This window comes from Heloderma suspectum, chromosome 4 (genome assembly GCF_057233095.1).
Source record: "Heloderma suspectum isolate Gila_16-S chromosome 4, 16-S_ref, whole genome shotgun sequence".
NCBI classification, from domain to species: Eukaryota; Metazoa; Chordata; class Lepidosauria; order Squamata; family Helodermatidae; genus Heloderma; species Heloderma suspectum.
Window position 1 is genome coordinate 310,810,896 of NC_139461.1, and position 24,171 is coordinate 310,835,066.

The following is a 24,171-nucleotide window of genomic DNA, read 5'->3' on the forward strand; positions in this document are numbered from 1 at the left end:
CCTGGGGGCCTGGTCCTGCAGGGACTGGCAGTCTGCCAGGCAGAAGTCCACAGGGAAGGCCTGGTGGTGGTGGTGGTGGTGGCGGTGGCGGTGGCGGTGGCAGCGGCAGCAGCAGCAGCAGCAGGCCCAGCAGCAGCAGGCGCGCCTCTTCCCCAGTGGTGGTGGTGGTGGCTTCTCCTGCAGGCCCTGGCTAATACTCTAGTGTATTAGCCAATTGGCAATTTTGACAGTGCCCAGAGTTTATTACTAATTTGGGAATAATTATTCCTAGAGATATATCTCAAAGTTTTTGATTAGTTTAAATTTAAACAAGTTGATTAATGATATTTCACGAGATATAGATAGATGGGCGTCTTTAAGTTGAGTTTATGGGGTAAGGTGAATACACTTAAGATGAATACCATACCTCGAATTATTTATGTTATACGAGGGATCCCTATACTTAGACCTGGCAAATATTTCCAAAAACTCAATGCTTTGTTTCGTAAATTCTTTGGGGGTTCCTCTCCACCTTTATCTTTAAAAAGGATGCAACTTCCAATTAATGAAGGCGGGATCGGTTTTCTGGATCTAGCCATGTACCATCGGGCTTATTTGCTAACCTCTACTAAATTTTGGTCTTTCCCACTCAAATTAGATTTTCCTCCATGGTCAATACTGGAATCCTCTTGTCTGGAGCCACTCTTTAAATGGATGGCATTAGGTTCTCGGCATATTAAGGTAGACAGAGCTCCTCCCACAATTTTGGCAGTTAGGGAAGTCTGGCGTATGATGTCACATCAATTGCAGTTTGATCCATTTTCCCATGCCAAATTGACTTTATGGGGAAATCCAGATTTAAGAATTGGAAAGAAAATGTTTTTATGGCAGACCTGGACAGATAAGATGATCTTTACTTTAGATAAAGTAGTGGGGGGTGATGATGAGTTTTTGGTATTTTCAATTTTGTGAAACCAATTTGATCTGCCAGCTTCAGCGGAATGGAAGTATTTGCAACTGAAACATTTGTTGGTATCCAGATTCGGTCCTGCTGCTTCTACTGCCTCAGAGTCTCCTTCGCTATTGGAAATACTTATTAAAGCTGATCAGATGTATCGACCTACAATTCATGTTTATAAGCATTTATTATCAATGAATAAATATGATACAAGTGGTTTACAGCAGGAATGGAACAGGGAATTGGAACGTCCTATTTTGCTTAATCAATGGACTGCTGTTTTGGGGTCTGTGTCAGCCATTTCAGTGGATCTTCGGTTACGCCTTATTCAGCAAAAGCTTTTGTTTCGGGTCTATTGGACGCCAATAGTAAAGTAAAGGCTTGTCAAATTTTACTTTTTAGTAAAGGCTTGTCAAATTTGGCTAATGGTTGGAGGTGTAATGCAGTCAATGCTTCTTTTATTCATATGTTTTAGAAATGCCCAATGGCCACCTCCTTTTGGAAGGAAGTCATTGTACGGATAAATTTCATATTGGAAAGCTCTTTAATATTTACTGATGTAAATGTTCTCTTAAATTACTTACCTGCTTCTTGGAACGTAACACATGGTCAGTGTACATGGATTTTTCGCGCCCTTTTAGTTGCTAAAAGACTGATACTACGATACTGGAAAGATAAAAGCTCACCGCCTATAATGCAATGGACTGAAGATTTAACAACACTAGCAACATTTGAAAGAGTGGTATATAGGTGTAACTTGTAAATGGACATATGCGGATATTTGGTCTGCTTTTACTGAAGTTCATGTGTAAACTTTTTTCTTGTTTTCTTCCCTTTTTTCTGGAATATTGTAATGTTAGAAACAGATTTTGAATATGTTGTTGGGTTTTTTTATTTCACTTTTTTTTCTTTTTTAGGTTTTATAATGTTTTCAGTTTGTTTTGTTTTGTAAAAAAATTCACAATAACAGGTTAAAAAAAGTTTAACACACTTGTTTGTTTTTAAGTTCAGATTTCCTTTTAAACCTGTTCTTATTTTCCAAAGGAGGCATTTGCTATGATTAAAATAAAATAAAACATAAACTTTTAAAAATCATTGATTTTTTAATCCACCTTCCTATATGCCTTGGGGGGGGGGGGTGCAGGCATAATTGAGTGGAGTTATCAGTAATCGGTAAACCTTTGTATGTGTTTTCACAGGTGAGGAAATTGAAATACCAAGGCAGCGTAGCTTCTTCAATGACAGCTTATTGGCTAGTTCCAATAGCCTCTTGGCTGATCACAGTTCTTTGAATTTCACTGGAGACAAAATTGCATTGGATGAAGATGAATATGCATTAAAGCTTGATGGGTTTGGAGATGAAGGAGTTGCAGGAGATATGATTGGTATGTATGAATCCTGACAAGATGGAGGCACTGTGGGTTGATGGTTCCCAGGTCCAGGAAGTTGGTGTACAACCTATTCTGGATGGGGTAACACTCCCCCTGTAGAAACAAGTACACTGGTTGGGATGCTCTTGGATCCAACATTATCTCTTGAGGCCCAAGTGGACTTGGTGGCACAGAGCACCTTTTTCCGACTTCATCTCGTTTGCCAGCTGCAGTTTTTCCTGGATTAGGATCATCTGGCTACAGTGCTCCGTACACTAGTAAACTCCAGGTTGGATTGCTGTAATGCATTATACGTGGGGCGGCCCTGAAAATGGTTCAGAAGCTCCAACTTGTACAGAATTCAGGTCCTTGCATGGAAAAATCTCTGTATGCAAATGTTAGTATGTGCCTAGAGCTGCTTCTTGTGGGTGCTTAACATGGGGACAGGAGGGGCCAGGCATAATTGGTGCTCACACTGCTGTACAAACCCCCACATATGTCATTGAATCCACTAATGTTGTGACAGTCAAGATGGCAAAACGTTACAGTTGGGTTGACATGAAAAGCAGTGTTTTCAGTTCTGTTTACGCCCATACACAGATCTTTCTATGAAATTTCACCTGAGTTGTGCTCTGCCTCAGTGACTCCATGTAACCTACTATGCAAAATGTTTGCTTTGCATGTAGGGGAAACTACTTGGTACGTTTATATTATGGAGGGGAAGATAAAAGTGAGTTCAATAAATATTGGCTGTATTTGCATGAAATGGTAAGCCAGGATTCTCGCAAATCCTGACTTAACCCGAATAAGTGGCATACTACTGCATGAAGCCTGTTTGCTCCTGCTTGGTTCATCCCACTAGTGCAAACAGCTAAACAAACTGGGTTCCTGACATGTCCCCAAACAAACCAGGATTTGTAAGCCAAGAAGCCCTGGTATACTACTGAGGCTTGTAAAGGGAACAACAAGCCAGGATCTTGGATTCAGGCAACACACTAAAGCAGCCTTCCCCAACCCAGTGCCCTCCAAATGTGTTGGACTGCAACTCCCATCATCTCCAGCCAGCATGGTGTCAGGCTGGGGAAGGATGCACTGAACAAACCATTTCTGGCTTGTTTGGCCGCTCGCACTAGTGAGAGGAACCAAGGAAGAGCAAATGGGCTTACCATTATGTACAAACACAGCTGTCATACAGACTAATAGAATAGACTGTTAAGAAAGATGCACAGAGAAAAGGATGGATTTGTAAGTGCATCATAACTTTAAGGAAATGACACATATTCCCTAGAGGTGCATATGATTAAAAAAAAAATAACTACAGCCCACAGTGCCCTAAGGTTGTGGTAGTTAATCTTTCCTTTCACTTGGCAAATGAGATAATGCCAGGCCCAGCTGTTTTAATAACTCATAAAACAGAATAGATTATTTTCAATAAGCATCCCAGCCCCTTCAAAGTAAGTATGTGTATTGGCCCCAGGAGCGTAACCAAGTCACCTGTAGTGTTAGAGGGGCCTGGAAAAGGAAAGGAAAGGTTCCTCTTGTGCAAGCACTGAGTCATTACTGACCCCTAGAGGGACGCCGTTTTTCCTCGGCGTTTTCCTGGCAGACTGTATAGTGGGGTGGTTTGCCATTGCCTTCCCCAGTCCTAACTACCTTCCCCCAGCAAGCTGGGTACTCATTTTACCAACCTCGGAAGGATGGAGGGCTGAGTCGACCTGAGCCAGCTACCTAAAAACCAGCTTCCACTGGGATCGAACTCAGGTCATGGGGAGAGTTTCGGTTGCATTACTGCCACCTACCACTCTGCGTCTCATGAGGCTCTTAGAGGGGCCTAGAGATCCATAATTTATTTATTTTTTTATTTATTAAATTTATTAATCACCCATCTGGCTGGTCACCCAGTACTCTGGGTGATGTACAACAATAAAACAGTTAAAACAATAAAATTCTACATTAAAAACATCATAAAAAATACCCTAAGCCACCCCAAATGCCTGCCTGAACAACCACATTTTAATGCATGGCAGAAGCTCATTAAAGAGGGGGCATGGTGGAGTTCCCTAGGGAGGGAGTTCCACAGAGTGGGGGCCACCACAGAGAAGGCCCTCTCCCTCGTCCTCACCAGCCTAGCTGTCCTGGCTGATGGGACAGAGAGAAGGCCATCCGAGGCTGATCTTGTTAAGCGGCCTGTCTGGTGTTGCTGGAGGCGCTCCTTAAGATAGGCTGGGCGGAACCATATAAGGTTTTAAAGGTCAAAACCAACACCTAGAATTTAGCCCAGAAATCAACTGGTAATCAGTGCAACTCCTTCAGCACTACAGTGATGTGATCTCGCCGGCGGCTGCCTTTAATCAGGCAAGCTGCCGCATTCTGTACCAGCTGCAGCTTCCGAACTGTCTTCAAGGGTAACCCCATGTAGAGCGCATTACAGTAGTCTAGACGAGAGGAGACCAGGGCATGTACTACCGATGGGAGAAGATGGTCAGGAAGGAAGGGGCGCAGCCGCCGTATCAGATGGAGTTGGTACAGCGCTGTCCGGCTCACAGCTGACACCTGAGCTTCAATGGACAGCTGGGAGTCTAAAATGACCCCCAGGCTGTGGACCTGGTCTTTCAAGGGTAGCCGTACCTCATACAACACCAGGTCAACATCTCCCAACCTCCTCTTGTCTCCCACCAAAAGTACCTTGGTCTTGTCAGAGTTCAGCTTCAGCTTATTCCTCCCCATCCAGCCACTCACCATCTCCAGACATTTGGACAGGGATTCTACGGCCAACCTTGGTGAAGATTTGAACAAGAGGTAGAGCTGCGTGTCATCTGCATATTGATGACACCGCACCCCAACCCCCTGATGATAGCCCCCAGCGGCTTCACATAGATGTTAAATAGCATCAGGGAGAGGATGGAACCCTGTGGCACCCCACAAGTGACAGGCCACAGGTCCGAAAGCTCCTCTCCCAGTGCTACCCTCTGGTACCTGCCGGAGAGGAAGGAAAAGAACCACCGCAATACGGTGTCTCCAGTGCCCAACCCCTCCAGGCGGTCCAGGAGGATACCGTGGTCAGCGGTATCAAAAGCTGCTGAGAGGTCGAGGAGAACAAGGAAGGAGCATTCGCCCCTATCCAGAGCCCTCCTCATATCATCCACCAAGCCGACCAAGGCTGCTTCTGTCCCATGCCCAGGCCTGAAGCCCGACTGAAATGGATCTAGATAATCGGCTTCTTCAAAGTGTGCCTTCAACTGCATCGCCACCACCCGCTCAATCACCTTGCCCAAAAATTGCAGATGCGAGACTAGGCGAAAGTTGTTCAGAACTTGGGGATCCAAGGAGGGCTTCTTTAAGAGCGGTCTTATCACTGCCTCCTTGAGGGCTGATGGCATCACTCCCTCCTCAAAGGAAGCATTCACCACCGCCCTCATCCCCTCACCCAGCCTCTCTCTGCAGCCCATAATGAGCCCAGATGGGCAAGGATCAAGTAAGCAGGTGGTCGGCCTTACAGATGAAAGCACCTTGTCCACTTCATCAGAAGAAAGAAGCTGGAACAGATCCCACAAAACCGGTTTGCCACAGACCACCTCTTCCTCACTAACTGTATCCACAGCGCATGGAATAACACTCCTAATCCAATCATTTTATCCGCAAAGTGCCTTGCCAAGGCCTCACAGGAAGCCTTAGAATGTTCCAGCGGTTCCAGAGCCACTGGACTGACCAGGCTGCAGACCACTTGGAACAGTCTCCTGGGACAGCACTCTGCGGATGCGATAGAGGCAGCATAATATTCCTTTTTTGCTGCCTTCACCGCCATGTGATAGGCTGAAGATACAGCTCTAGCCCGTATCTGATCGTCTTTGGAGCGAGCCTTCCGCCACCAGCACTCTAGCCATCTCACCTCCTGTTTCAGAGCTCGTAACTGTGGATTGAACCATGGTGCAGTCCGAGCCCTGTTCGGGGGGAGAGGGCATTTCGGAGCCACCCGATCTAATGCCCCAGTGATTGCAGCATTCCAGCCACCCACCAGGGTCTCGACTGAGTGGCCGTTGGCATGCTCCAGAGAATCCCCAAGCGCGTTCAGGAATCCATTTGGATCCATAAGATGCCTGGGGCGAACCATTTTAATGGGTCCTCCACCCCTGCGGAGGGGTTGTGGAACTGAGAAGTCCAACGTCACCAGATAGTGATCCGACCATGACAAGGGGGTGGTGCATATACCCCCGACTTCCAGATCACTCCCTGCTTCTCCAGAAACAAACACAAGGTCTAGCGCATGACCGGCTACATGGGTGGGCCCAGTTGGAATAGGGTGCAGCTCCCAGGAAGCCATGGTCTCCATGAAGTCCCAAGGTGCCCCATGAGGACGGCCTCTGAATGTACATTGAAGTCTCCCAACAGCAATAATTTAGGGGAGCACCTTAATTAAGCACCTTGGCCAGGGAGTCAGTCATGCAGCGGGGTGGACGGTACACAAGCAGAATCCCCAGGCTGCCCCTCGGGCCCAACCTCCAGTACATGCACTCAGCAACCTTGGTCTCCCAGAGAAGGGGTCTGGTGAAAACCAAGGACTCTCTGTAGATAACAGCCACTCCGCTTCCCCGATCCCCAGCCCTCGGCTGCTGTGTGTTAGAGATTTACGAATGCCTTACCTGTTCTGGTTGGGGCATCCACTGGGGGGGGGAGGTGCTCCGTCCCTCCCCCCAGAATCCTTGACGGGGGGGGAGGCGATCCGGTCCTCCTGGCCAGCTCTGCTCCGCGGCGGCTCCATGGAGCAGCTGGCCAGGGCCAGCTGCAGCCAGACTTCTGGCCGTGGATGGGCTGCTGCGGATGCAAATGGCGGCCGCCGTAGCGGCCGCCATTTGCATCCTTCCAAGCTGCCGTGATAGGCTACGTAAATTCTTACGTAGCCTATCACAGCATGCCCCGCCCCAAAACACCCAAAAAATGGCGTACGCAAATGGTGGCAGCTACGGCAGCTGCCATTTGCGTTCCCTATTTTTCGCTGTTCTAGCCTACGTAAATATTTATGTAGGCAATTAAGGCGAAAAAATGGGAACTGCAAATAGCGTAGTGGGCACTATTTGCGGTTCCCTTTTTTTCGCTGTAATTGCCTATGTAAATATTTACGTAGGCTAGAACGGCGAAAAATAGGGAACACAAATGGCGGCCGCTGTAGCCACCGCCATTTGCGTACGTTGGCAAATGTACGCTGGGGGGGTAGCCATGATAGCCTACGTAAGAATTTACGTAGCCTATCACAGCTGCAAGGACGGCAGTGGCGGCCGCAGCAGCCACGGCTGGCCAGGAGACCAGCCACCGCCGAATCCGCCGACGCCAAATCCGCTGCATCCACCCCAGGCAAGTTCCATCCCGGGGATTCCACGGGGGCACAGGGGGAATCCATGGCAGAATTCTCTGCCATCCCTACTGTGCGTACAAAAATCCAGCTGGACACATGGCCGCAAGAGTTGGAGCAGCGGCCTCAGCCAGCCAGGTCTCCGTAATACATGCCAGGTCTGCACCCTCATGCAGGATCATGTCATGGATGAGGGAGGTTTTCTGGATAACAGACCTGACATTGCAGAGCAGCAAACAAAGGCCAGAAGATGGAGTCACGCCTCCCCCAGCTATCCTTTGGTTCTGGACAGGCCCGGAACAGGAGACAGATATTATGCATCTCTCCCTTGTTCTCCTTACCTGGCATGGCCTCCCGCTCATGCCCCACCAGCGCCTGCCGCCCAGCCTTGGTATAGTCTGGCCCCCAGCACTCCCCCCACTGCCTCTGTCAGGTGGCCCCCTTGCTCCCGCCTATCAGGCAGGCTACCCACCCCTAAAACACAACAGAATCCCCCCAAAATTGGAAAAAAAAACAATTAAAAAATCCCCTTTAAAATACTGCCAGGCAGGAGTCCACGGTAGTGGTAGTGATAGTGGTGGCGGCGGTGGCGGCGGCGGCGGCGGCGGCAGCACAGCAGCAGGCACGCATCTTCCTGGGTGGTGGCAGCTTTTCCTGCAGGCCCTGTCTCTCCCAGGCCACCTCAGCCAGCCAGCTTATGTAGCCCCTCCAGGAAGGGGCAGGTGGAAGCAGCACAGCTGGCTCAGTACCGGGGGGCCTGGTCCTGCAGGGACTGCTAACATGTATGGTATAAAACCTATTGTACCCCATGGCTCTGGGTTCAGAGAAGCTGCCTGATCCAACCATTGGGTACGCCTGTGTGCTGTAAGTTACTCAGTAAAGTCCTCCTTGTAAGTAAACCTGGATCTGATTTATCTGTATTTTGGCACCTCTAAATTAAGAAGCCAACGCCCACAGCCAGGGCAATACAGTATGTTGGAGATTACACTGGGTCACCAAACCATGATGGAGAAGAGGATCCATCAAGTATTTGTTAAATTGAAAGAAAGGAGGAATATTATAGAAAATGTGCTTTTGCAGAACTCGTTATTCAGCTCAATTTGATTCCAGCCCATACCTGCATCCATGGGTGTTGTTATGGAAGGGCCCACCTGGGCACAGGCCCTGGATCTCTTGAGCTGTCCTAATTGCCATTTTTTAACATTTTCCCATTAACTTGCATTGGAAAACAGAAACGGCCATACCTTTTTTAGTTTGTACGATAAATACATGAAATTTGGGTACCTGGTAGCCCCCATGGATCTGATTAAACCTGCCCAATTTCAGGCAGTTAGGTCCAGTGGCTTTTGTACTAGGTAAAATTTGCTATTTTCAAGAAAATCTGTCAAAGCAAAGAGCTATATATTTTTTGTGCTTCCACATATGGGCATGGAATTTGGGGACCTTGCAACTCCTATGGAGCTGACTGAGCCTGCCAAAGTTCAGACAGTTAAGTCCAGTGGATTTTTTGCTAGCCATGCATAAAGTTTCCTTTTCTCAAAGACTAAAACAAAAAGTAAAAAACTGTCAAGCCACACAGGGGATTAGAGATCCTAATCAGAAGGTGTTTAAGGTGACCATTAAGAGGTCACTGTCCCTAATCTCTGGTGTAGGTTTTTTTTGGAAGTGCAAAAAATCTCACACACACACACCCCATTTTTCTGTTCTTACATGCCCATTGTTGGCAGCTTGCTTGCAATGAAATTTTGAAGAGGGAGAAGGAAGGGAAGAAAGAGCTCCATATGAAATACTGGTATTCCACACAACATCTGATTTTACTGCCCCAAACCAGAACCTTTGGATTCTGCAGACGTTTAGTAGCTTCAGTACAGCAAAGGATCCGATCAGCCTCCAAAAAATTCTTTCTCCCCCTCCACTTTAATTTCTCCTAAATAGCTGTAGGACTCAAATTATTCCAAAAGGAAGATTAGTACTATGTGGCACCATGATCGAGGAACTGCTGGGGCTTTTAAACAGATTCTATAGTTTTAAAAAAGCTAGAAAAAGCCCTCAGCCACCTCACCTCATAAAGTTAAGTACGTGCAATCCTTACAAACCCTCCACAGCCTCCTAAATTCCTCTGAAGTACTACCTCTCTGAAAGGAGCCACTTGGCTTTGTGTGCAATTCCACACACTGGAATTGTGTGCAATTGTGTGCAATTCCACACACACACACACACACACACAGCCCTGTGCATTTCCAATCACCATTCTTCTTTTCTTCTTCCTTCCCCTATCCTGTTCTTTCTTTTTCTTCTTTATTCCACCCAGAGCATATCTTGGAGAATGCTTAAAGAGAATTCTCTTCGGTGGGCAAGAGAAGTTCTGAACTGTATTTGACTTTATACAGACAAGCGGGTTGGTTTTTCTCCTCACTCAAGTCTTTGAGAAGAGTGGGTTCACATGGTTGCAGAGAAATAAATCTGGAGCTGTTTTGTTTGTCAGTTGCCATTATCCAGCAATAGGAAGGGCTGTAGCTCAGTGGCAGAGCCCCCGCTTGGCATGCAGAAGGTCCCAGGTTCAATCTCCAGGTAGGGTGAGGAACGAATCTGGCCTGAAACCCTGGACAGCTGCTGCTGCCAGTCAGTGTTGACAATACTGCACTAGATGGCCCCAGGGTCTGACTCAGTATAAGGCAGCTTCCTATGTTCCTATGAACAGAAAGGTTTAATAAAAATAGGAGTTTGGGGTTTGTTTTTTAAGTGGAGGGGTGGGGGAGATAAATACTGCTCATTTATACAAGCCTTCATTGACTACGCTAAAGCCTTTGATTGTGTGGATCACAACAAACTGTGGCAAATTCTGAAAGAGATGGGAGTACCAGACCACCTTACCTGTCTCCTGAGAAACCTGTACGAGGGCCAAGAAGCAACAGTAAGAACCGGACATGGAACAACTGATTGGTTCAAAATTGGGAAAGGAGTACGACAAGGCTGCATATTGTCTCCCTGCTTATTTAACTTATATGCAGAGTACATCATGAGAAACGCGGGGTTGGATGAATCACAGGTCGGAATTAAGATTGCCGGGAGAATTATCAACAACCTCCGATATGCAGACGATACCACCCTAATGGCAGAAAGTGAAGAGGATCTAAAGAGCCTCTTGTTGAGGGTGAAAGAGGAGAGTGCAAAAGCTGGTTTGAAACTCAACATTAAAAAAACGAAGATCATGGCATCTGGCCCCATCACTTCCTGGCATATAGAAGGGGAAGAAATGGAAGCAGTGACAGATTTTACTTTTTTGGGCTCCAAGATCACCACAGACGGTGACTGTAGCCATGAAATTAAAAGACGCTTGCTCCTTGGGAGGAAAGCTATGGCAAACCTAGACAGCATAGTAAGAAGCAGGACATCACCTTGCCGACAAAGGTCCGTCTAATCAAAGCTATGGTTTTCCCAGTAGTAATGTATGGCTGTGAGAGCTGGACTATAAGGAAGGCAAAGCGCCGAAGAATTGATGCTTTCGAACTGTGGTGCTGGAGAAGACTCTTACGAGTCCCCTGGACTGCAAGGAGGTCAAATCAGTCCATCCTAAAGGAAATCAACCCTGAGTGCTCATTGGAAGGACAGGTACTGAAGCTGAAGCTCAAATATTTTGGCCACCTAATGCGAAAACTCCCTGGAAAAGACCCTGATGCTGGGAAAGATTGAAGGCAAAAGGAGAAGGGGATGGCAGAGGATGAGATGGCTAGATAGCATCACCAAAGCAATGAATATGGACTTGAACACGCTCCAGGAGAGAGCGCAGGACAGGAAGGCCTGGCGTGCTATGGTCCATGGGGTCACGAAGAGTCGGACACGAATGAACGACTGAACAACAACAATGTATGCATACTGAGAAGCCCCATTATGTTTAATGAGGCTTACCCTCAGGAAAGTGTGCATAGGATTCTAGCACAGGTTACTTTTGCAGGGAGGTTTACACCCTGATGTTCTGCATGTTCACTCAGAAATAAGTCCTAAGTTGTGAGCACGGTACTGCAGGCTTAATACAGTGCCTACCTAATTCCATCTAATGAATTGACTACCCTTTCAGCTCAGTCCTATGCATGTTTTGGTGTGTGTGCGCGTGCGTGCGTGCATGCGTGCGCGCGCGTGCGTGCGTGTGTGTTTGCATGAACTCTAGTTTCAGTGGTGAGGGAAAGGCACTCATGCTCAGAGTTTCTCCATAACTTAACCTTAGTTTTCAAAACAGACTGATTGACTGAATCCTGGTGAAGTCTTGGCACAAATGAAGTTATGGGGAGGAAGATACAATGAGATCTTGTGCATAACAAGAAGGAGGTAGAGGAGAGTGGCAGAAAACAAGACATCTGTTTTTGTGAAGAGTTGCTGGAGGATGGTTGGATGAGGGAGGATGGTTGCATGGAGGGGAATAGAACTGGTAGGGGGAGAATGTAAGTGCTCAGTGGTGAAAGAAAAGCATTCTGCATATGCTCAGAGGCACTCTATTTAAGAACATACGAGCTGTGCTGCATCAGACCAAGGTCCATCTAGTCCAGTATTCTGTTCACACAGTGGCCAAACAGATGCCCACGGGAAATCCACAAGCAGGACATGAGTGCAATAGCACCTTCCCACCCATGTTCCCCTGCTGCTAACATTGGTGACATGTAAATAAATTCTAGTAATTCTAAATTTGCACGCGTGTATATCCTTCAGGAACTTTGCAGGTTTCTTGCCTGGGGGACACCTTTAATTACCTGTTTATTTTCATACAAACTTACCCAAAAACTATTGGGGAAGGGGGGAAGGGAAAGCAACTCCCTCCCTCCCCCAAACTGGAGAACTCCACTTCCGCATGAACTGCTGCACCTATCCTTCTGAAACTGTGGTGTTTCTTACTTAGGGACAACTCTAGACTGTTTGTAACAATCGTCCATAAGGAACATAGGGAGATAAGTATGTCCTCTTTTGGAAACCTCAAAATGTCAAGGCCACCCTTGCACAAAAACCCTTGTGGCTATCATTCTGAAATTTGGCAGACATGATCTCCTCTGATGGGGCAATGAATACTGAAATGTTTATCCAATTCTTCCAAGTAATAAAAATATTATTGACAGTTCCCTTTAAAAGAAAATCAAAATATAAACCCTGCACCTATTTTTCTGACATTGGGTAGGTGTAATACCCTTCTCGGGGGCTACTATGCCTGAAGTTATCATCCAGTTCTGACCTGGAGAAAAAAGTTACAGTTTTTTTCTAATTTCCCATGGTAGTCAACTCAACAGGAAGCATCAAGACTCATTTCTCCAAACCTTGACTCAGGTTTGGTGCTGAGCTGAATTGGTCCGGATAAATTGGCCCAAACAGAAGCGGGATGTTTTCCAAAATGCTGAATTGGGGTCTGAGTTGGAGTGGGGTGGGGGGTAAGTGCACACTTATGTAAGTATGTAATCTATACACACACGCAAGCACACCACATGCACACACCACACACACACACACACACATATTAGAGGTGCGCTTAGACTCAGATATATATTATATATATGTGCAAATTTGTGTTTTGGGGTTGTGCCCTGGATCTTTTAAGTGCCTAGGAACACCCCTACTTGCATCCCTATTTATTACTATATGTGCTTTGTTTGTTTTGAAACCCATATTTAGCATATAATTCATAAAACCAGCTAAATAAATTCAATCCCTTTTTACTGTTCACACTTTTTATAGCATTTGTTGTTGTTGTTCAGTCATTAAGTCGTGTCCGACTCTTTGTGACCTCATGGACCATAGCACGCCAGGCCTTCCTGTCCTCCACTCTCGAAGTAATTGCTGTTGTCTCCAATGGATTACACACAGAACATCCATAACATTGCCCAAAGTCTTTTTGCTCATATTGATTGTGCAGGCAGTGCTCCAAATTTTGTATGACAGAGACTTCTACATAATTCTTTCTAAATAATTAATGGTAATGGCTTCTTGGGTATTGCATAAGGTATATTTTGTTGGCCTTTTTTTAAAGGCATTCATTTAACTTTCTGACCTCAGACAAAATGATTTACTTACTTGCTTTTCATTTCAAACATATTTATTTTTGTATTAATGTTATTGGCATACTTGAGAGCTGGGCTGAACACCATATAGCCCTGTGGTGGTATTCCTTATAGCCAGTGATTCTTAATGTAGCCCATCTTCCCACTAGGCCTCAGATCACAGCATCTTCTGAGATTCCTGGTAGCCATTTTGCCAGTTACTATTTTTAGGATGTAGGTTGACTCCTGTAAGTCACTCCCGTGACTGGAAAGACATGCTAATCCTTTCCTAAATGTGCAGCAGGAATGTCTGCAGACACATGCTCCCTCATTCCACCTCAAGACTGTGCTTATGCAGACACCATGACTTCAACATCAAGTCAACCTTTTTCTTTCTTCTCCCACCCCCCAACCCGCCCTACCTTGCCTTTTGTAACATCTTGCCTCCTTCAGATATCTGGAGATAACAAAAACTTGCACATTTTTTGTGAATTGTGATTGGCCCAATAAAGGTATTACACTAATACAGATTTTGTATTTTTCGTTATGGCCAACACAGTCTTTCCACAAACATTTTTTTTATATGTGGAAGTGACTCACTGGAGTCTTCCAATGTATTTAAATTCTAATTTGAAGATGCGGTGCTGGGATAAGACTTAATGATAATTTATACCAAGAGATGTGCAGATCAGCAGAACCTAAGCTCGTTGAGGTTCTCCAAATTCCACTTCGAAGCTCATTTTGTATCAGACTGAGAGCTTTGCTTTTGCTTTTTGAACAAAAATTTGTGTGTATTTTCCAAATATACTTACTTTATATTTACATTTTTTAAATTTACATATTTTTCTTCCATTGATTAAAGCATGTTTGTGAGCATTTTTCAAAAGTACACATTCTTTCATATACATTTTCCAAACACATTTTTTGTTGTTCCACAAATCACATTGCAAGCTCAGAAACGCACAGATTTTGACTATAGAATGTGTCCGGGTCCACATTTGTTTCCAGGAGGTACAAACTGGGTAAATTCTGGTCAAAAACAAATAAATTACTTTTACATCACTATTTATACATAGCAAGCACTGAGAAGTCATCACTGGTTTTGAGGGGCAAGAACAGAGAAAGCACCTCAACTGACATAAGCTAGGGGGTCACCTGGACTCCTGTCTTACAGCATGATGACATCATGAGACATGTAAGAAGTGGAAGTTGAGTTAGGAAAGTCCTTATCTAGGTTCCATAGTAGATGTTCCAGTCTGTAAGGAGGAAAATGCAATGTGGACAGTATAGTTCAGATCTGTATTGGTGTTGTGCATGAGTACCATCCTGTACAAATCTACCCCCCCCCACCACCACACACACACACACACACACACATTACTCTCTCAGACATTCATCTGGAACCCTGTAGGAAGAAAAACAACTGGGACATGGAATTTGGGACAAAAAAAAAACAGTGAGCAGGGAATGAGCGAAGTACTCTTTCTTCCTCTTACTGCTGCTTCTCCGCTCAGCAGAAGTGTAACCTCCCAAGGCCACTGTGCCTTATTGAAAGCAGGCATTTGGGTGTGAATGCACATGCACACGAACTGTCTAGTTAAGCCTTAATGCAGCTGTTTTGCAAATCCTTTTCTCTACATATAAAGTTATGCATAATATAAACTGTGTTTTCTTAAGATGAAGTGCTTGGAACTGAGCAGAATAGCCTCATTACAGTCTTTGACATGGAGGGAGAAATTCCTTTACTCCAAGAACTTCCAGTTGATGATACAGTAGGTAAGTTTGTAGCCTGTATTGCACCTTCTGGATTTCTTCTGTCAGCTTTTTGCACTAATTTGGCTAATGCACCCAGAAATTAGACTTCCAGTGAGGTAGCTGTGTTAGTCTATAGCAGCAAAAACAGAGATTTGTGGCACCTGAAAGACAAACAGATTTATTATGGCATACGTTTCCTTAGCGTAGAGTCCATTTCAACAGATGCATGAAGTGTTAGCAGGTACATAAGGGTATAGAGAAAAAAGCCTGCAGACAGTGAAGTCAAATGGAAATGAAATGCAAACCATACAGTCTGTGACAATTATAAGTGACCATTCACAGCAGTGCTAATTGATTATTACACAATTGATTATTTTTGTCCCCTTGTTGATTATATGTAAGAAAATGCAGAACTGCAAAATGTTAAGTAGCCAGCAAGAACTTAGTGTCTTCCTCAGGCATATGTTCCATCAATTAAAAAAAATCTAGTATCCTTCCACTGATTCTACTGTATAGCCTTTTATTATTTAGTGCATTGTGGAATACTTTTTTTAAAAAAATTACTGGATGTGGATTGGTGTTTTGTAGACCCTCCCAGATCTAAGCAGGAAGCAAGAAATCACCAACTTAATGAAACTACATTATTGTCCAGTGGAAAAGGCTTTGTGCTTGAACCAATTGATGATACAAGTAAGATGTATTACTCCTCTCTTGAATAAAGACGTAATACTTGTCTGATAGCAAATCCAGAGCAGTATTCTGTTTTGTTGTTAATACTTCCTATCAGAAATTATCTGTTTATCTCTTAGTCATAGAATCATAGAATAGTAGGATTGGAAGGGGCCTACAAGGCCATCGAGTCCAACCCCCTGCTCAGTGCAGGAATCCAAGTCAGAGCATCCCTGACAGATGGCTGTCCAACCTCGTCTTGAATACCTCCAGTGTGGGAGAGCCCACCACCTCCCTGAGTAATTGATTCCATTGTCGTATTGCTCTAACAGTCAGGAAGTGACCCTCTTGTATTAAGTGTTCAAGTTCCTTCTGTTTGTTTCCCATACTCTGGGCATGAGTATATAGACACCGAAGACCATGTGCTTCATAGTCTGGCTTTCTTCCTACATGTTTGTGAAGACTATTATTGGGCGCTATTAGAGCTTCTCTCCATTGCGGTGCATGAGCCTTCGTCCATTGTTGCCCTCAACTTTACGTCTCCCTTCCCCATAGGATTCAGTTTAAAGCTCTCCTGATGAAGTTCTTCATGCTGTGGCCAAACACATTCTTCCCATCCTTTGTGAGGTGCAAACCATCCCTTGCCAACAGCCCATCTTCCAGGAAGTATAGCCCGTGGTCCCAGAATCCAGATCTCTCACGCCGGCACCATCTTTGTAGACAGTCATTCACCAAGAGTAGTTTTCTTTCCCTTTCTATCCCTCTTCTAACTACTGGAAGGATGGATGAGAAAACTTTCTGGACCCCAAAGTTCTTGAGTTTCCTTCCCAAAGCTTCAAAATCTGACGTGATTTCTTCGTAGCTCCGCTTGGCGGTATCATTTGTTCCCACATGGATGAGAAGAAAGGGATACCTGTCAGTGGACTTTATGAGTGCAGGCAACCTTTCAGTTATGTCTCTAATCCATCCTCCATGATTTCTCAAAGGGAATAGACAGTGGTTCTGAGAGTTCTTCTGCCAGTTCCTTTATTACTGTAGGATGTAGTTCATCTGGCCCTGGAGATTTGAATTCATTCAAAGTAATTAGGTGTTCCTTGACTATATGCTTCTCAATATCAAGCTGCAATCCTGCCCCTTCAGGCTGTACTTTGCAAGTGGCGAGTCCATGGGTCTTCGCAACATACTTGGGTCTTGATCCCATGCAGCGAGGAGTCTCCCACTACTACTACTCTTCTCTTCTTCTGGTTGTAGGCCTGCGTTTCATCACCTCTGCTTGACTGACCTTCAGCCTCTTGCTCACTCTCATGTAGGTTCCCCTGTAATTCTTCCTCTGCAGGCTGTCCTCCAGTCTCATCCTCAAGTACCTGGAATCAGTTCCACAGCTCCACTGCTTCCACTGATGCAGAGTGGCATCTAGTTCTTCTCCTAACTGTCACCCTTTTCCAAGGAGTATCCTCTATTTTTCCTCACCTCAGCATTTCCCACTTCTGTCTCAGCTTGCTGTTGCTCTTCAAGCTTCTGGTCTTCACTTTGCTGCTGTAGTTCCACCATTCTGTCCAAGAACTCTTCATGTTATCTTATTCCCCGGAGGGTCGAGACAGTCGCCGCTGCAGTCCTCTTACTTTTTCTTCCAGCAGCGTGATCAACTTACACTTGTTGCAGGTGTAGGCCATGTTGTTCTCAGGCAAGAAAACAAACATTGCACACCCCCTACAGGTCACCACCACTGGAGAGTCTTGTCCTTCCATAGCCTCTTTTCCCTTTTTGTGTCTAGCTTTGTGATTGTTCTAGACTAGCCTGTGCCTACTCCTCTACTAACTAGAGGTTAAAAGCAGAGTCCCACTGGTGTGGAAGTGTGTGTTACAAGAAAAATAATAATAATAATAATAGTAATAATAATAATAATAATAAAAAAATGTTAGGTGCCTCCCCCTTGACCTCCCCTGCCGAACTCCCCTGGCCAACTCCTGTTTGCTCCCCCTGTTTGCTCCCTGTTTGCTTGCTCTGATCACTTGCTCTCTGGGAGCTTGCTTGCTTCTGTAGTCCCTGGACCAGATGGAGCAGCTTCCTCTGCTCTGCTCTGCTCTGCTCAGCTGGGAGGCAGGAAACAGACTGAATTATCCTTCAGTCCTTCTTGAATTATCAAAAGTCGTGTCTTTGTTGCATCTGTCTCATATGTTTATATTTATCTTCAATATTAAAATATATTTTCCATATAAAAATTTTGTTAGCTGTAATTATGTTTGCAATGCTATGAAGAACTGAGCTGCCATTTCTATGTGCATAGCGTTCCTTGGACTGGCCTGTAACGTGTCAATTATAAATGTTTCTTGTACCTAGTTCTAATAAGGAAGCAAAGAGGTAAAAGGAAAAGGAAGTTACTTGTTGATCCAGTGAAGGAACTAAGCAGAACTACTATGCAAAAGCAGCTTATGAACTACAAGGACACTATAACCACATTGGATATTGCACCCCCAACAAGAAGGCTGATGATTTTGCAGGAGTTGGGCAGTGTGGATACACTTCTGAACAGACCTACCCAGCCTTTAATAAATGAAGAATTGCAAATGGTAACAGTTTATGACTTTATATGCTGTTTCATTGTTGCTATACAGCCAGTGGAAACTTGGTGTGTCTAGGTTAGAGCTTCATCATCTAAGATGTTTTCACAGATTTAATTTTGGGTGCATGGCAAAGACCATAGAGAGCTTTGGCTATTGCACAGTATAGAAATGTAATAAATAAAATAAAGTATGAAATGATCAGAATTATCTATTTGTTCTGCATTTTCAAGAGTCATATAACTATTCATGCCATTTGCTCATGAAATTACTCTTCCTAAAATGTAGGGCTACTAGTCATGATGGCTATAAGCTACCTCCAGGATCAGAGGCAGCATGCCAGTCGCTGGGGAGCAACAGCAGACGAGGACTATTGCTCTCATGTCCTGCTTGTGGGCTTCCCTCAGGTATCTGGTTAGTTGCTGTGGGAAATAGGATGCTGAACTAGATAGGTCTTTGGACTAATCTGGCTGGGCTCTTCTTATGTTCTTAGGGCATTGCTAAATTTTCGGTCTTAATTCTGAAGAATGCTAAGGAATAGTTTTATAGTAGAGTGATGAATATATAAAGGTGAAGACTGGTGTAACACTTTAGTGATTAGAGCTGGTGTGAGCCCAACTTCAGCCTGACTTCACAATATGCTTTGCATGTGTATATGCCAGCAAGTCAGACACTGACTGCATCAGGCAGCATTCTTGCCACTCCCCTCATGAAGTTCTGGTGGGCTGCCTGCCTTCTGTTTTTAATTTTTTTAAAAAGCAGGACTTGTAGATTGATCTTTTTTTATGTTCATCATTCAACATATTGAACACTTCCCCACACACTCCTTTGCAAACACTTAAATTGGGGAGTCACAGCAGTGATATGAGACTACTAGCCAACCTGAAACATCCATAGCTGACATCCTCATTCAAACTGAAACACTCATAAAAGTTGAGATTTTTTTTTTTTAAAAGAGCTATCCATCGGTGTAAAAAGTATGCTTGGACTGAATGCAGGCGGGCACCTTCAAACCTCCCCTATTGCAGCACTCCAAATGTTACACCCATCTTCACCCTAAGAGTATAGGCAGCTCCTTATATTGCATCCAAAGTAGTCCATTTAGTCCAGTATAGTCTACTCTGACTGACAACATATTCCCAGGGTTTGAGGCAGAGATCTTTCCAAGCTCTTCTGCCTGGGTTTAACTGGAAATGGCAGGGATTGAAACTGGGACCTTGTGCATACAGAGCACATGCTGTATTCATTGGCCTTTCCTCCAACGATTTCATGCTCAAGTGCAAGTATGAACTCTGATAATTTTTTCTTCCTGCTTTATGACAATATTGGCACTTATCCTTTTCCCAGTGTTGTCATGCTTGTGGTCTAGCAACAACTATGACACATTCGTAACACCCGATTTTTCAGTTGATAGATTTCTGAAATAAAATGTGTTCCCAAATAATCTGGCTTGGTAGCTAGATCACTTGGGGGGTGTCTCCACAAGCAATTTACTGTGAGGTTGCTGTGTTCAGAGGTCATTCAGGGCACATGATGTCATGGCCATCTCGCAGCCACCCTGGAGTTTTGCACCAAAAAAACAGTTCTTCTGAGACTTCTTTTAGTCCAGTTGTTTTCCTTAATTCAGCTTCTCTGCACTTCTGTTGTGGTGTGCACCACCCTCTGTATTTATTCCAGCATGATTTCCCTGCTCCAGGGTGTGTCTTTCACCTGGCCGTGACTTCACTGACCCTGGTTAAGGCGTGTTTCCCCGATGTTTTCCCTGCCTGTGTTTCCGTGATGTTTCTGCCCTTTCAGGGCTGGCCATCAGAGTTCTGAGCTACCTCATGGCATTCACTTCACCTTGCCTACCACTAAACTCTATTGGCCATCCTGGCAAAGTATAGGTGTGCTCCGGGAAGCCTCTAACGATTTGAGCGTGGTAGTGCGTAGCTAGTCCCTTTAGGGCAGGGCAGGACAGGGGGGTGGGGAAACAAATTCAGACACAGACTTGGATGGGTTAAATAACTGGCCACAACTTTATTGGTTCAGCTTGGAATAGAGGTGGTGGGGGCAGCTGCATTCTTTACCGTTTGTTTTGTTGCTGTAAGGAAGTAATTAATGTGAAGTTTCACAGCATTATGGGAGCTTCAGGGGAAGGAGAAAGATGGGTACAGCCTGGATGGGGCAGGGGGATCCTGTCTTATTGGTTAAGTAGCCCAAGCCAGTCTGATGATGTTCACTCCCACCCCACCCGAAAGTACATTCCAGTGAAGCAACTTAGAATGGTGTGGTGTACTCATTTGTGGAGCTCTGCATGGACCAAAGCTGGTTCCTTGCAAAACCCAGGTGAGCCACCATTCTCTTCTCCTTCCATTGTCGTGGAGATACCTGCTTGGTATTGGAACAAAGAAGAGCCCTTGGCAGGCCTGTTAAATGGACTACAGTTCATGTAGACATAGCTGCCAAGGAAAGAAATGGCTTAGAGCTGAGAGAGGCTGAGAAAGATGAGTTGCATGCATCCAATGTTAGTCCTACTTAGGGTAGAGTAGGCCCATTGAAATGAATGGGACTTAAGTAAAACTAATCCTATAAGACCAAGACAGTATATTTAATTATGCGTAAGACATTTCTCAATATCTACAGAAAGAAACCTCTATATGATAACAACAAGGTTAAGCAATACAAGAATTGTCATATTAGCTGTGTCATATGTTTCCTCTTGTGTTTTTGCTTAATAATATGAAACTCATATTCCAGAATTACATAGAAAATGATAAATCTGTGTTCTTACAGCTGTTTGCTAAAAGTCTAAGGAATAGAAGGAAAGGGTTGCAGCAAGAGGATGAAATAGAAGAACGAAGCAAAGAGCAAGATGCCCACAGTGAGATTTTAGATTTTTTCCTATTAAAATTGTTGTATCTCCTCCATCTGCAGTTTTTTCTGAAAGAGTGGTGCTATATTTACTTCAGCATTTCTAATGCAACACATTCAGCAAGTGTACCCATGCAGAAAAAGTGCTTATATTTGGACAGTGCATTGTTAATATATAGTTCAGTGTTGTTGGGAAGGGGCAGGGGTGAGGAGTAAAACTGCTGCATTTAGAACAGCAGGTTTGGGGCGAGGAGCAAAATCTGGGTTGGTAGAGGACAGATTTATCCCCTACCCCAGCACTGTCCTTGGGGGAAATACTTAATACACTCCTTCAGAAATTAATCACTACTGTTAACTTGTTTTTCCCCATTTATGTACTCTCATAAACTCCTTCAAAGTAAGGTAAAACCTTTCCCCTTCTCATAACACTGGCAACCCCAAGGTGGTGGGTTGACCCATACTTTAGCAGAGGTCCTGACAATACTGATGTATTATTCTTTAAAGTGAATTTGCCTCATTAACTTGTACAGCTGAAAGTTATAGGTCACGCCTCACTGCCTCAAAGACAGCAGTCAGTCAAAAACACTGCTGCTGCTCAGGGAGAGAGATAGAAGGAGTTTACTCCACCCCCTCTTTTCAACCATGGCAATAGCCTTCAAATGAAGACTTTCCTATTCCTGAGGGGGTGCAGCTGGCAGAAGCAGACTTGGACAACCCATTGTCCATAGCCATTGATATATTCCACCCAATTCTTGCTCAATTTGGAGCAGTTCTAAGAAAACCCAAAGGAATTAAAGGAATTCATAAATGTTGTGAAGCCATTAAGACAGAAAGAAATCAAAAAGTACTTAAAGATCAGAATATGGTGTCCCATCCCCGCTCCCCTCAAAAGAAGAACGAGAAATTTTGGAATAAAAGACTTGAAGGAATTCCAGAAATGGGTTGGAGGAAAAGTGTTCTGCATTGGCACTGACAGAAAGATGATTCAGTGGGTTACATTCTGGCAGTCTTTGGTGATCATCTTTAAACCATTTAATTATTATTTCCTTTTGTTTCTTCCCCATGATACCACTGAATGCGTTCCTTTGTTAACAAAATCATTTTCTACACAGTAAAGATGCAATGATTTTTCCTGCATTGAAATAGTGAATGCTTCCAACATAATCATGTAAAAGCTGTGTGAGTAGGCCCTATCTCTCATTAGTGGTGGCAGTTGATTGATTGGTATGGTGGACAGAAGTTAATTTTAATTTTCTTTTACAACTTTGTGTTATTGTCCATACAGAAATGCCAAAAGCAATTCCAAATATTCTGCAGGACACCGTTTATCCAGAAACTCAGTCTGTGTTGCAAAATGGCAGAGACAAAAGGGGTAATAGTGTAATTTTTGAAGCTACAGTAAGTACTATTTATTACTTAGTACTGCCAGACTAATTCATACTATAAATTCATACTGCTGCGCTTAGACAATGGGCCTGTTCGCATGTCAGGACAGCCCACCATGGCTTAATTTACCAATGGGTGCTGTCACATAGTGCCTGGTGCCCAGCTTCCTATGACTTGTGTCATGGGAACCCAGGCAGCAGGGGTTGTTTGAGTATTAGAGGATTAGATACCCTCAAATAACCCTAAAGCAAGCCATGAGTTATTTGAGAGTTGTCTAACGTTCAAACAACTCCTGGCACTTGGCAAGAAAAAAGATGGAAGAAGTGGTGGGAAACCATGGGAGGGCAACAACACGACAAGCCTCAGCAAGCCAGGCACCATTCAGAAATGATGCCTTGCACAGCATGACAGCCCCTGCAGGTAAGTTAAGCCAGAGAGGGCTGTCATGTCTAGCGAACCAGGTCAATAGGTTGTGCGTGTCCATCAAGACTGGTGGAATTTTAGATCCCTGTGATATTTAATTCAGCTTCAAGATAAAAGGAAACCCCTTCCTGATACTTTAGCTCTTTAACCAATAAGAAGGCCAAGAAAGGACGCAAAGCCATGTGCCACATGTTTGAATACTGTGATTATAGGACACTCAATGCTACAAGTGAGTTACAAAAACTGCAAAGCTGACACCACTCTGTGTTTCTTTCTCCCAGTTTCTTTGTAACTTCTAATATAACATAATATGTGACACAGCATGACAAGTTTTCTCACTACAGGTAGCCATTTATTTATACATACATACATACATACATACCTATCCCACCCTTCTGATGCAAAAGCACCACTGAGGGTGGCTTAAAACATTTGAAAATTACAATTTCATAAAAATAACAATATAAAACAATCAACCAAGGTGATGAGGTCAGCAGTTAAAACATAAACTGAGTGAGACAGAGACAGGAAAACACATAGTGAGATGCTTCCAGACAAGGCTTTTATTGTGCAGTCGCACTGCCTCTTCATGAAATTTTATAGCAGGTCCAGATGATATAATTCTGAATGTGTAGCCCTTCCATGGTTTCCCACCACTTCTTCCATCTTTTTTCTTGCCAGAAAATCTGTTAGGGAAGATGAAATATCTGCACAATGACTTCTGATTGTTAGCACTAGGAGCCCTCCATCTGGAAGCACCCATGGTGTCGCATCATATGTTTTATTTGTGATAATTCTGATTCTGCTTGATGTGGCTACTACCATTTTATAGTGCCCAAATTCAATTTAGGAG

The 24,171-nt window shown here is 44.3% G+C and overlaps 1 protein-coding gene across 1 annotated transcript in view; it reads left to right on the forward strand.

Moving 5' to 3' along the window:
* The window catches only part of RAD21L1 (RAD21 cohesin complex component like 1), a 58,136-nt gene that overhangs the window by 23,020 nt on the left and 10,945 nt on the right, over window positions 1-24,171 (forward strand). The window contains exons 7-12 of the mRNA XM_084848437.1: window positions 2,137-2,322; window positions 15,349-15,447; window positions 16,015-16,116; window positions 18,436-18,665; window positions 21,432-21,519; window positions 22,795-22,907. Coding sequence (XP_084704563.1) covers window positions 2,137-2,322; window positions 15,349-15,447; window positions 16,015-16,116; window positions 18,436-18,665; window positions 21,432-21,519; window positions 22,795-22,907 — 818 coding nt within the window. The remainder of the gene's footprint in view (window positions 1-2,136; window positions 2,323-15,348; window positions 15,448-16,014; window positions 16,117-18,435; window positions 18,666-21,431; window positions 21,520-22,794; window positions 22,908-24,171) is intronic.